The sequence below is a fragment of the Anolis carolinensis genome, chromosome 2 (assembly GCF_035594765.1).
Source record: "Anolis carolinensis isolate JA03-04 chromosome 2, rAnoCar3.1.pri, whole genome shotgun sequence".
NCBI lineage: Eukaryota > Metazoa > Chordata > Lepidosauria > Squamata > Dactyloidae > Anolis > Anolis carolinensis.
In genome coordinates, this window is record NC_085842.1 from 296904052 (window position 1) to 296918741 (window position 14690).

Genomic DNA, 14690 nt, shown 5'->3' on the forward strand with positions numbered 1-14690 from the left:
CATTTCAGTTTTTAAAGTTTAATTTGACACAATCCAAGGAATTGTTTTGCTGATCTGACTTGAGACACTGCACCAAGATGCCTGAAGAAAGAAACTTCTCTCAAGGAAGTCAAAGGAGATACATGTACCGCACTACTATCTCACATAAGCAATCTAATTTTGTCTCTGTGACTACACTAAACATGTATAATAATTATATTGGTTCACTTCTGCCATCATTCAGGACAAATCCTTCCCTCTTTTAGCAGAATCCTTGTGATAGCTGTGATTTGGTTGCATGTTTTAATTGGTTTTAATTATAATTTACATATTATTGAGTTTTGTGTTTATTGTATAACAGTGACATTGAATTTTTGCCAAAATTTGTAAGCCACTCTGAGTCTCCAGTGGGGTGAGAAGAGCGGGGTAGAAATAAAATAATTAAGTAAATAAATAAATACTGAAACATTAACTAAGCATTCCTCAGAGGCAGGAGTGAGGACCATGCTATCCTTTAGGAGTATTCGGTACAATGATACATCGAGTATGATTCGTTCTGTGACTAAGCTCTTAACTCAAATCACTCTTATCTCAAAGCAAAATTTAAATAACAAATAATGTATCAATGCACATTCACATAGAACAATAAATAGATCAATTTTAAAATGATAGAAACACAAAGTTGTGGCAAGAAAGCCAAAGTGAAGAGACAGAAGCATCATTTTCTTCATACTGTACTCATTCCAGCCTTCCCCCACCCCAGCCTCTCTTGCTCTCTCCCCCTCTCTCTGTTCATGAAGCCAAACATATCAGGAATAAAAATCATACAAAATCAACCAATCCTCATCCTCAAAGTAGACAAGATCAAAGCGAATAGCAATCTCCCAAAGCAAACAAGAACACAAGGCACGACGCACAGAGGCTGCTCCCTTGAAGCCCTAAAGACCTGTACTCTCACACTAGCACTCTGGTGCTAGCTCTTAAATCAAAATGCTGCTCTTATGTAAAAGTGAAACCTAGGCTGAGCAATGGCTCTTAATTCAAAATTTTCTGAAGTTGAGACACTCTTAAGTCAAAGTCCGATTCTATTGTCCTTTTCAAAGAAGCAGATATCACTCCCAAATACATTACAAGCAAAGCTAGTTTTGGTGAAGCAAACACTTTTCTGGTGTAAAAAGCCCCCTTGCAGGACTATAGCATGCAGTTCAGGAGTCAACCAGTTGCTCAAAGAGCAACTCATTACGCCAGTGACCATGTCAAGTGGGAGATCCTGGAGTACTCATCCTTTTAAAAATGTAAGCATTCTGACACAACGCCTTCCCAGAATTAAAACATAAGTTAAGTCTACACCTTACCTGTGCTTTTCGTTCACAAAGTTTATACACAGTTTCTAAGTTAGAATCATTGTGAAGTGGATGAGAATACATTCTGTGCTCAAAGGCTTCTACTTTTTGGATTACTTTTTTCAGACCTGGATCTTTAATGCCCATGTCGTCAATAGGATCCAGCAAAGGAACTCCATCAGGAAATCGCTTTTGTACTTCCTAAAAAGAAAATAATAATAATACAAACTTTAAGGGTGTATTGGAACACTAAAACAAAACAAAATAAAGCAAGGATCTCTATTACATAATCTATTTTGCATATTTTGAGAGATGCATAACATCATGGACAAGAGACTAGGCTATGAATGTAAAACTCCATAGAGCAAGCTTTGGCCTTTGCTAGGAAGTCACTTTCCGTTAGCCAAATGTTTTAAATACTTGAAAGCATTATGTTTTCAAAATTCCTTCTTCCTCAAAAACAAATGACAACAGGAATAGTTTACCTGTATGGACTTCAGTACACTCTGCCTATTATCAAGAGGCCTCAGGTCTTTTGGTATATAAAGCCGAACACTGCTGATTGCTGACAGAAGATGCAGCAGAACAGGAACAACCTATTAAAACAGGAATCGGTAGGAATCAATTTGTTAATCACTAGATAGAATCCTAGTATCTTGAAGCTGGAAGGGAAAATAAAACAAGCCCACTGAAACCAATGTTTCATTCAATTCTATGTAGCTTGAATTAACAGGATTTAGCTCTCAGATTGCAGAACAGTCAAATTATTTTCTGTACAAAGGACTGTGAGCAGTATCAGGATACTATTGTTTTGTTTCAGATTTTCTAACAAAAAATGTAGTACAGGTTGAGTATCTCTTGAAATCAAAAGTGTTCTGGATTAAAAATTTTCATAATTTTTAAATACCTGTATTTGCACAGGCACACATAATAAAGTATCTTGAAATGGGGACCAAGTCTAAACATGAAGCTCCTTTAGGTTCCATTTACACCTTACACACAGCCCGAAGGTACTTTGATACAAAGTTTGTGTACTATCAAAGAACAAAAGTGTCACTATCTCAGCTATTTATGTGGGCAACTTTTGAGACCGAGAATGTGACTTGCCCAAAATAGTGGGCTTCCATGTTTGAGCAGGGATTTGAACCATGGTCTCCAGAGTCATAGTCTAAAACCCAAACTGCTACAACACACTAACTCTCACCTTCAGAAAGATACCAATACAGGCAGGCCTCGAGTTAAAAATGACTCATAACTATTAGGATCGAGACAATACGAAATGAGAGAAATCTACCCCTAAAAGGGGAAAATTACTCCCAAAAGAGATATCATGGGGAAAAAGTGTTTCAACTGAAGCTTTCTCACCAATCCTTGTTTCCGCAACAAGCCACATTTTTCAAAATCCAATTATCACAGGGACAGAAAGTGAGGTGAAATCTTCTGAACAGAAGGACAGACCGCAAAACTAAATCCATAGTGGTGTTAACCCCTCCCTATGTGATCCAAATATATATATATATATATATATATATATATATATATATATATATATATTTATGGCTGAAGTTACACTTAAGAAATGCACATGTTCTGACTTACAAACCAATTCAACTTAAGAACAAGCTTAAAGAACCTATCTGGTTTGTAGCTTGTTTGTAACTTCAGTATATCTTGCTTGTACATTGAAACTACTGCTCATGTGCAGAGGGTCAATTTATATTACCATATTAATGAGAGAAGTGCCTAATATAGGTTTTCTGTAATATAGGTTTTCTGGCAATCAATGCCACAGCAAAATCTCAAGAGTTTTTTTTTTAAATCTACTCTTCATTTCTAGTTCAACTAGAATTCTACAAGACAGCAGTAGCAGCTTCAAACTGCAAGAGAAATTTAAATGCATTTACCAACGCAACTGCCCATGAGGTAATACAACTATTTTTTAAAGGCTGAGGTGGATTCCCATATGAACAAGAATATTTATTGCTAAGTTGCTATACTCACTCTGCAAAATCAATTTTGCTTCTGGTTTACGAAATAAATTCTAAAATATTGGAGAAGTATATAACAAGATGGACTTCATTGTCCAAAATGTTACACTATTGTGAATAAAATGTATCTTCTTACTACTTGGCCATATGTATATGTGTGTGTGTATGTGTGTTTGTTTTTGTGTGTGTGTGTGTGTGTACATACATATACATATGTATATACTGTATACATAAAATATCCACCGATAAATTAAGCTATGAAATCTGTATTTGCGGAAATGAAATAAATAATCTTTTTAATCACACTTGAACATTTTTTATTATCTAAAGGTAAAACCACATGGATAAACTGAACTCACCGATTAGTTTTCAGTGAGTTACTCTATTTCGCAGTAGCCCACTTTATAGAGCAATTGTGAAACTAATATTCAATAAAGTCTGAACTCTTTGTGGCAGGAAAATGACAGACTGCGAAAGTAATAATAGGCTTCATTTTGCCTGTGCAGGAACTGATGAAATGTACGGAATGAATTAGTATTTACAACCCAGCATGATGTGACAAATCTCCTGTTGACCCAAATGGAGTCACTGCTATCATTATTGCTTCTTCAAACAATGCTCTGTGACAAAATGTACCTAACATCAGGCCAACTGGCAGCACTTTCTTATGGCAAAAATCTCATTTTTCAAAGACAGCGAATAAATTGTCAACTCTTTAATGGAATGAAGGAAAATATCTTGAATATTAAATGGCTGCATTAAAAATGATATTTTTGTCTGCCAGATTGGCAAATAGTTTAACAGACTCTCTGAGATAAGTCTGAAAATATGGCAAAAGGAATTTTGAAAAGCAGAACTGGGATGTAAACAATGATGTTTTCTATAAACTTGGGCAATCAGGGAGAGGAATTAAATTTAGCTAGAACGCTGCAGCCAAAGAGTTCCAAATCACTTTTTATTTTGTACGTTTCCTCCCCCCCCCCCCCCCCCCCCGGAGAATATAAAAAATAACCATAATTGAGATGAGGGATTTGGGAGTACGAAACATGACTACCCATGGATGTAGAAGATTCTGTCTAGTGAATAATTGTTTATGACTATCTGTTGCAAAGTCCTGAAACAAAATTGGAATAAAAAGAATTAAATGTTATGAATTGTATATGAATTTCTTTTAGGATTCTATCATATTCCTATATATACCTGAAAGGATTTGAAATACTAGAGAAGGAAGGGACTTTAATTACTAAAGACTACTAAAATTATTAACATTACAGAGATCATACACAAACATACACACACACACACAATAGTTTTTAAAAAACAAACAGTTCATTAAGTTGTAAATCTGTGATCAGCTCAAATTATGTTTCCTACTTTGGCTGCTGCAAAAAGTTCAGTTACAATAAAAAAGAAGGACTTGAATTTTACAGCATTATTTTAATGTATTTTATCACATTTGTCTTCAGTAGGCTTTGGAAAGAAGAATGAGACATTTTTAGATTAGGTTCTTTAAGAAAAGGCAGGGTAATTGCTTTGTGAACAGAACACTCTACAGTACTAGATATACTAGATAGGCCTCTGGTCTAATCGACCAGGGTTCCCTTTACGTTCTTAGTCACTCTTCATGTGTACAGCTAGTTTATACTAATGTTCCTCTATGCATTGATTACCTTCTAATTAGGGATGACTCACATCGGCATGCACATAATTTCACTGTTCATCTTTAAAAACCTTGCAGTTTTATGTATGTGATGTTTTTTGCTGAGAAGGGTTGGCGGAAATCACAAGAATATGGTCTCTTTTCAGAGATACAAGTCATTTCAGGATCTGATATCCACCAGGTGATAGAACATCTGTGTGTGTAAGGGGTGGATGCACTACACGACAAAACAGCTTGCAGGTGGGCCATACTTTCAAAAACCTATTAGAACACTGTATAATCTTTGGGATTCCTGGCAATGAGAAATTCATTCCCTCTCTCAGGTCTTCAGACCTGTCAACTAAATCTGAGATTTTGTTGCAATCTATGACCAATTTTTATCCATTCTTCAAGAATACTAACTCTTCACTCATAATTCACTCTCCTATTACTTTAAAAGAAACAAATGCTGCTGGTACAGTCTCAATTCTCCAGGCACAACCCACCACTTGAAGATTCCTTGATGCTTCATTTGGATGGATAGCAGCCTTACCACACTGCTAATGAAAAGGAGCTTTTATTGCTCTGTTTTGTGTTCCGATATGTTGACATAACTGCGAGAGAGCACCGCATACAGTTCCCGTAATAATTTAGACAAGCCTAAGATTTAATGTTTCCTGCTAACTATCCTCCATGTCTAAATAAGGTCTCTCATTCCCAGATGACTGCTCAGTCATATGCTGCTGCAGCCAAGGGCTATTGACCTCCATGTGCTTCATTCATTTTATTGAAGAAATAAATGAAAGCCAAATTCTTTGAATTTTTCGTCGTTCTCAATTATTACAGATCCAACACTGCAAAAGGGGATTTTTAAAATAACAAGTAGGCATACTCTCTTTTAGTTTTGCTACTATTTATAAAGGGGAAAGAGAAAGGATTTTCTGGCAATCTGAATACAAAATGTGCACTCCAATCACAAAATTGTCATATGATTTCTGCTTTCCCCCTAAAATTATCAATCCTATCTTAGTGGAAAACCTGCATATACCAAATTCATTAATTAATAAATCCATTAAATGAATAAACAAACAAACAAATAACCTTCAAATAAAAATATCTCACCTGCATCTCCCCTTTCTCCTCAGGTTTTGCTGGTTTTGCGGCCTCTGTCGCAGAATTTTTCAGGCTCTCTTTGCTGCAGTTCAGGAGGACTTCAACGACATAAAGTGGGTCCAGTTCACCAGAGTTAGGCTGAAGTATCAGAAGAAACAAAGTTTGTAAGGCAGAGTCATTTTAATGCTAATGATAGCAAAACTAGTGAGAATCAAGGGACTTCCTGCATCCAAGTATTTGATTTTATCCATTTTAACTAAAATGGAAGTATACGGGATCTTGATTTTTATGAAGCCCACATAAAGCTTTGTGTTACAGAATGTAATTCTGTAATGTAAGGTAAACTATTCTTGGTTTCTCCTTGAGATATAAATCACAAGGAGCAGCCAAGAGTTGTATTTTGCCTCAAATCTTATCAAGTTCAACATGAATGTAACTGGATAACTGCCAAGGAAAACTAGAAGAGTCATACTGAAATTCAAAAAAAGAAATCTCTAAAATGGTACATGAAAAAGTAAAAGAGAAGGTAAAAATAGTGAAATCCCTATAACAAATGGACATTAAAAACAAAAACAAGTTTTAAGAAAACTGTACTGGATAAACCAGGAAAGATGCCAACAAATTATAAGACAGTGTCACTGCAGTTACAGAGCAGAATCAAAGAATCTATTTTGCAAATGAAAGGTTCCATGAGAAAATAGAAATCTTGCCAAAATGGGGAAACAAGAATTAATATTTGCATAAAAATACAAGCAGAAAATAAAGGATTTTTAATGAGAACAAGCAAGAAATTTTAAAATTGTTGAAATGTATTAGAAGACAGAACCTAGCTAATGGAGGCAGTTTAGACAAGATAAGGAGAAACATGTATAAAAGACGAATCAACAATGCATCTGTTTCTATGTGTAAGATATAGAGCAGATACTTATCCCTGAAATGAATTATCTAGGAAGTATGAAAAACTGAGGTAATAAAGGAACAGTAATGAAGAATCTTACAGCACCTTAAATAATAACAAGGTACTATAAGACTTCTTGTGGTTTTTGCTCCCATTGACAATCCTTTTAGAAATAAAACATGACGCCCGGGGCTTTATTTAAAAAGGAACAGATTAATATTCAGGTTGCTCCTGACATGAAAAAATAAATAAATAAACACATCAGTGCAGCATTCACCTAAGATTTTTGAATTATTTTGAAGCATCTAACTTGTCCCTAAGATCAGCCAGGGTGAATGAAGAAAAATCAAAACTGGTAGACTATGATTTTTCAAAATTTAGAAAAAAGAACAGCTATAGCTATGAACAATTGTTTTGTTTGCCAATTTCTTCTTCCACTCAGTATAAATGGATTCCTTACTTAGTAAGAAGAGACCAGAAAAGGGAAACAAGAGCCACCCTAACTGGCCACACTGGGAAAACTGGTAGGGTCGAGATTAGATTGGCCACTTCTCCCAAAATGAACTAAAGAGTAGCCCAGGCATTTAAGATAAGTCATTGTTTGTGGCTACACTAAATCTTCTTTCCATGTCCAGTAGAAGATACAGAGAGTGGCTTCAGCTGATATAATACGAATGACAGCCACATAGTAACAGTAGGAACACTCTGCTACTTATTCCTTTAAATGCTATTCCTTTATCCTGCATTTCATACAAGAGAGACCAAGCCATTAGATCAGGGAAGCAAACATGAAGGTGAAAGAAAAATGATATAACAGCATGGGTGAACTATTAAGTGGGCAATAAATGTACCTTGAAACAGCGACATCTCTGTTGCTGCTATTTTTACTTAAATAATAATTTTTATTCCTCTAACCCAGAGTTTTCTAAACTGTGCATCACAAAACCTTACTGTGTTACTTGAAGTGTGTAGGTGTGTTGCGTGAATGTCATGAGAAATGACAAAAAACTTGGAAATGTATGTTACTATCTTACAAATCATATATTTTAAAAATATAATGAAAGGTTTTCATGTGATATGTGGTAGTCCCATACATTTTGTTATTATAATCTACATAAGAGATTGGTTTAACTTCTGGTTTGCTAGTAAAACAGAATTACTATGTTGCAAAATGATGCATGTCGAAAAAGCGAGTCACAAATGAAATGTTTGGAAAGTTCTGCTTTAAACAATGGATGAGACCAGAATGCTTTTTCTCCTTACTTCTGCCATTTAATTTACTGATGACAAACAAAAGGAAAAGGAAAAAGAAGTGAGATCTCCACAGCTTGTGCTTGGTCTCTTCTTTGGCTTGATCCTATTTCTAGGAGGCAGGGAAGTTCAACCTTCCAATGCAAATCATTCATTAACTAATGGCAAAAGTGAACGTGTACTTTCTTTCTGCTTTCCAGTTCAAGGGCAATTCAAAAACAGATTCTCAGGTTCTGCAAAACCTGGCATGAATTCAGAGTCTGAGCCCTTCCCAGTTTTCCGAAGTTCTCGTCATATGACGCTGAATCTCCCAATTAGTATAAAGTGAAATTCTCTCTTCCATAGGAAATTCTGGGAAGACAAAATGTTTATTACTTTGCCTTTTGGTGTGGAGAAAGATTTGTGGTTATCACTGGGCCACAATCCACATGCATTTGGAAAGTCTCACCATACACATTCAGGTGTAAATAACTTCATAATAAATTTATGTGTGTATATGTATGTAAAGGTATAGCACAAGTTTTTTCACAAAGGACAAAAATTAGAAAATATCTTCAAAAAGCATAAAGACAATTGTGGGTTATCCTCTTTTGAGGGAAAGCTTTTCTCAATAAGGCATATCACTTGGAGGGCTCTTGGAAGATATAAGAATTTCACACTGTATCCCAGATAACTTTAAAATGCCCAGATGTAAACAGAAACACATGCATTGTTCCCCTATTAGATTACCCAATAATCAAAGTATTTATTCATAAAAACAGTTGTGAATAATATTACCCCATCTTATACTGCACGAAAGAGACTTACAGCAGCTGTTTTGGTTTAGGTTTAAAGCCGTATGTTTATTTGTGTCATCTGAACTGCATTTGAAAATGCAATCCATATGTGGAAAATCAGCTTTAGGCCAACATTTAAAAACATGTGCTGTTTACTTGAACTTGGAAGAGGCTGACATATGCATAAAATACTCTAAGGGCACACAAAACAACTGGGGCTGGATTACATCATCCTCACTAGATGCATTCTAGACAGGTAGCCAAGTATCTCATGCAGAAAACCCCCAAAGGGGAGTCCACTAATTTCTACTAACAGCATAAAAATGTACTTCATGAACAAAAAAGAAAATAGTATGTGTTCCCAATATGTCATCATTATAGAAATGTAGAGAGGGAAACAATTATTCCTAGACCAACTCAGCCAGTTCTTCCACTACTCCAGGTTGAAACTTTTAAAAAAGGAAATGTTTGGTTTTTCTCTTGTCTAAGAATTCCCAGGACAGAAACAGCCTTTTCCATCTAGTTTATTTCCATCCAGAATGCAAGCCCCTTATCCCTGCAATGATTAGAAGTAACAACAACAACAGTGATTGCATGATTGAATTTCAATTGAATCCTACTTTAAAACAAGATATACAAGGAGCTCACATAACAATAGGTTCTCACCTTGTGCCACAATCAATGCTCCTAGAAAACAGACCTTCTATGAAGCTTATTTATCAGAGATACTAGTTCTCTGAAAGAAACAGTGTGTAATTTTGCATTATCATATCTCTAACATGTATTTGTGTACCACTTGAAAAAAACTTCAGCGCTTTTCGTTTACCTTCACATTTGACTTCTTGGAGAAATTTACCACCACTCCCCAGCCAAAATCATCATCTTCATTTTTTACCTAAGGGGGAAAAAATAAAATAAAAAATAAGATTCTATAATAGAGCTGAAATGAAAGCAAATGTTTAAGTAACGATGTAATGTTATTAAAGTGCAAAACTTGGTGTGGAATTCAAATCTGAGCCCTTCCCAACTTTCCCAAGCTCTCATCATATGACACCATATCTACCAATCAGCATAAAGAGAAATTCTCATCCAGTTGCAAGACAGAGTATCACAGGAACACCAACAAAATATAGAAAACACTTAGATACTTATTCAAAGATGATGTAAGTTTGTCAAAATATTTTAGTTAACCAATAATAAATATTTTTACTACTTCTATCAAAACAGTTATAATATAAAAGTAACAGTGGTCTGTTATAAATGTACTGGATGCAAAATAACAATGTGCAGATCAGTGATTTGAAAGCATACTGCATTACTGTGTTACATAGTACAATTCCAGAAAACTACAGGTTCCACTGTCCCCATAATGGCTAAAATTGATTTCTACATTAACAACTATGGTAAAAGCGTGTTTAAACATAACAATGAAACCTGTAATAGATTTATTTTTTAAAGAAAGGCTGAGCTAAAATATTTTTTTAATGAACAAAAGAGATGACGCAAATAGCAGTTCTGAAAACACAGTTAACAACAGATACATTTTAAATGAATATGAAACAAAAAAGGCACTAGACAAAGCCATTGAAAATAAAACCACAACATTCAGAAACCTATTTTGAGGTTTAGAAACACAATCAATCTTTGGAGGTTCTCTATACCCTTTCCTCCACATAATGAGAAGAGGTATTTCTGCTGTTTGATAAATTTGTGGAATTTTATCTGAACCTGGAATTTATTTGTGTTTTCTAATCACTGCTTTTTGACTGTTCTAGTGTTGAATGCAGCAGTTCATTGTTAATATGTGGATAGTTGGATTTAGAATGAATGTAAAATCTAGCATTGCACCAGAGGAAATTCACGATCACAACCAAATGATATTTCCCTTCCCTCCCACAACCTTCTTTCAAAGCCCCAAAACTGAAGCTAAGCAGAGTTTGAAGGAGGGAAGGGGAGCCACTCTTTTCCAATTTCTGCTAACAGATCCAGATACATCAAGAGAATGACACAGGTGGACCTAACTCTCAGATTAATAATTATTGAAATTAATGTTAGTTAATCCAAATCCTAAAATTAATGTTTTCTTAGTTGCATGTTAAATTTGGCAATACAAAACCTTACTTGTGCGACAGCATGGATAGCATCTAGGAAAAGCAGCTTAAAAAGTTAATGCTTTTTTTAAAAAAGCAGAGAAGACATTTCAGAAATACCAGAGATGAGTAAAAGCAACTTACCTTTACTAGTCTTCCTGGCTGTAAAAACGGTAAGCAGTATTTTGGCTTATGAATGTATTCTTCTATTTCTTTACCCAGTTTAGCAAGCTGTTGTCTGATTTTATAGTAGATGACAACATTTTCCTCATTTGGAATTTCAATTTCGTTGTACTGCTGTTCCAACTTAGTCACCTCTACCAAAAGAAAAAAAAAGAAAAAAAAGAAATGTGAAACAGTGAATAGTGTGAAAAATAATGTCCAAAAGTGATGATATAATCACTTTGATATCATGAAATACTGTGTTGTAGCAAACTACTGTGGCATTTCTTATTTCTCTTTCGGGTTCCTCCTTTCTCGTCAATCAAGACGTTACAAGGAATGTTTCAGTGTGACACTAGAATGAATGCAAGGTGGAAAATATAATAAGGATTCTTTATGGTTTGCAAAGATTCTTCTTGGTGTTGCATCCAGGAAGCATAAAGTTTTAAGAATAATTTTGTTAATCAACAGTTGATACTGATTTCCAAGGACATTTTCATACATGATATTTTAAAGTAGGCATGGGAAAATTTCGACCCTCCAGGTGTTTGGGACTTCAGCTCCCACAATTCCCAACAGCCAGAGTTGAAGTTTGCCCATGCCTGAATTAAAGGGTGCTAGTAGCATGGAACTATGGGTCATCACCTTGTTCCTAACAAAATGGCACATTGTTCCTTCTCAGGAGTTACATACAGCCTGGGCCAGGCTGTGGCGCAGCTGGTTAGTACCCAGCTGCAATAAATCACTACTGACTGAGAGGTCATGAGTTCGAAACCAGCCCGGGTTGGATTGAGTGCCTGACCATTAAATAGCCTCGCTTTTACTTAAGCAACCCAAAAGATAGTTGCATCCCTCAAGTAGGAAAATTTAGGGAGTGCCTATGTGGGGAGGCTAATTTAAACAATTTATGACACCATAAAACCATCCAGCAGCGTGTGTGCGGAAGAATGAAGAAGTACTCCACCAAGGACTCGGTGTCATAGTGGATGATGAAGCAGCAGCTCCCCCTGTGACTGGAATCAAGAATACCATCATGCAGCTGGAAGCTGGAAATGTTAAATAGCCTCAGTGTCTCTGTCTGTATGTTGTATATCTAATGGCATTGAATGTTTGCCATGTATATTTACATTGTGATCTGCCCTGAATCCTCTTCAGGGTGAGAAGGGCAGAATATAAGCACTATAAATACATACATACATACATACATACATACATACATACATAAACCAAGGTACAACACGTGTCCTTAAAGAATAAAAAAGAGCAACATGCACAGTACTATATCTGAAGTTAATACTACACTTGGGGTCACAGATCCTTGTAGTGCAAACTGCAATAATGTCAAAGCTATTTTTATTCCACTTATTTCTACTTGAGATTTCATTTCAACTGAAAAATGCTTCTTTTAACTTCAGTATAAGTTAAACTAGTTATTTGAAAACTTATCTAGTTGTGCTCACTGACTAGGGAGCCAGCAAACTCTGTGACTAGTTCTACATACTCAAAAGGCATTGACATACAACACAAACGTATATAAACTAAATGGTAAATATAACCAGAAAGTGAGGCACTTTCAAAGAGCAGTTTGTTATTGGCAAGAGTGAAGGGTATGTATTCAGGGGGATAAGTTAACATATCTATTTCCTGGCTCTTTAGGTATTTTTTAATTATAGTCACTAATTAAGAACAGGTTCGCTTGCTCTCCAGATTATAAGTGAGCTGTTGCAATATACACGATAGTAAACAAAAATAAAATATTTTACATAACTTACTTTCAACAACTCCTGGAATTGCTCTGTAATGTTGGAACTGGTAAAAAGATTTTTCTAGCATGTATTCTGGGTTAATTTCTTCCACACGCAGCAAATTTAATACCATGTTGTACGTCAAATGGAAAGCACTGTTCAGAGGGTCTGCAGATCCCTAAAACAGAGGAATATATTATGAACAAAAATTAAAAAGCATTGAGCAATAGTGACAATTTTTCACATTTCCATTTAAAACCAATGTTACATTTCCATTTAAGAAAGTATGGCCGAAAGCAATTACTATTGGGTTCTGCTACTGAATAAAGATTCAAGCTGTTGAAATAGCTTCTTAGTAATTTAATACCAATACAATTTAAAACAGAGAACCTATTAAAAAGCAATTTACTTTATCTCAAAAAAGAGTTTCCAAGAAAACCACAGCAAGTCAAAAATACAACCCGCACTCTAATCTTTTCTTAGTAGAATGTGTACTTCAACCTTTAGTGACCTAAAGGTACAAACCAGAAGTTTTAAGAAACCAGCAAATTCAAAACAAGCAAAAACAACCATCTACTAGCATAGTAGAAATGGCAAGTTGTGAGAAAATAATTCAAGCCATATGACAGAAAATCTATGCAACAAAGAGAACGAGAAGTATATGCCCCTTGTCAACAAATATATTTAGGGATAGACACGCTGACATATAGCAAAGAATTGAAATAGCTTTTGCTATCTCTCCAGACCTTCTTAACCAATGACAGAAATAACATCTGAGACAAAGTCTACACCTGTGACTCTTACATTGTCACTTTTCTTATTGCTTATGGTTTCTAACGTTTACTTGTTGAAGAAGTCTTGTCAGCAAGTTGTTCTAAAAACTGGGACATCTTGTAAACTGGCAAGATGCTGGAGGCAGAAATAATGGTTCCACCCACCAGATCATTCCTCACAGGGTTGCCAATACTGGCAGGGGAAATTCCTGAAGATCTTTGCAACTAAGATTGAATTTCTACATGTTGCTTTACCAGGCTTAATTTCCACCCACTTAATTTGCCTTTACTTCTTAAACCCACACTTAGAAAATCAGACTTTACAAGCCAGAGAGCACAGCCTGTTTCATTTATTTTGTTTATTGTACAATGTTTTTATTTTTACAGACTTCTCTGTACACTTTCTGCATGACATTTCATTGTAATTCTATAAACAAATATGAAAACTTTTTAACAAAAGTGTTTTTTTAAAAAAAGTTAACCCAAGAAAGTTTGTAAAACCAACTATTACCAGAAGACATTTCTGTCACCTTCTTAAGTGTGTTCCTTCCTCAACAACAACAATTTATTTCTTACCCACCTCTCCCTAAGGCTTAAGGAGGGGGTACAATATAGATTTAAATACAATTTATAACTAAAAACATATGAAAAGATTAAATGCACACAAACAGAAGTCTAAAACACAAAGCATCACACATTAAAATTACCCACACATAAACTTTAAAATGTCAATTTAAAATGTAATGGTCCTATGGGTGAAAGTTACTAGACTAGTTTAGTCCTGGCTTGATGAAGTGAATGTTGCCTAAACTTCAGAACCTGAATGTACGGGGTTGACTGTACAGGAGAAGGCAATCCTGTAGGAAACCTGGACTCAAATCATGTAGGGTCTCAAAGGTAAGAACCAACATTTTATACTTTGCCTGTAAACTA

The 14690-nt window shown here is 35.3% G+C and overlaps 1 protein-coding gene across 1 annotated transcript in view; it reads right to left on the reverse strand.

Annotated features, from left to right (window-relative positions):
• mtrex (Mtr4 exosome RNA helicase) overlaps positions 1-14690 on the reverse strand; it is a 44521-nt gene that overhangs the window by 9508 nt on the left and 20323 nt on the right. The window contains exons 16-21 of the mRNA XM_003216182.4: positions 13012-13162; positions 11222-11394; positions 9814-9882; positions 6072-6200; positions 1808-1918; positions 1335-1523 (exon numbers count right to left, since the gene is read on the reverse strand). Of these exons, the coding sequence (XP_003216230.4) occupies positions 1335-1523; positions 1808-1918; positions 6072-6200; positions 9814-9882; positions 11222-11394; positions 13012-13162 (822 nt within the window). The remainder of the gene's footprint in view (positions 1-1334; positions 1524-1807; positions 1919-6071; positions 6201-9813; positions 9883-11221; positions 11395-13011; positions 13163-14690) is intronic.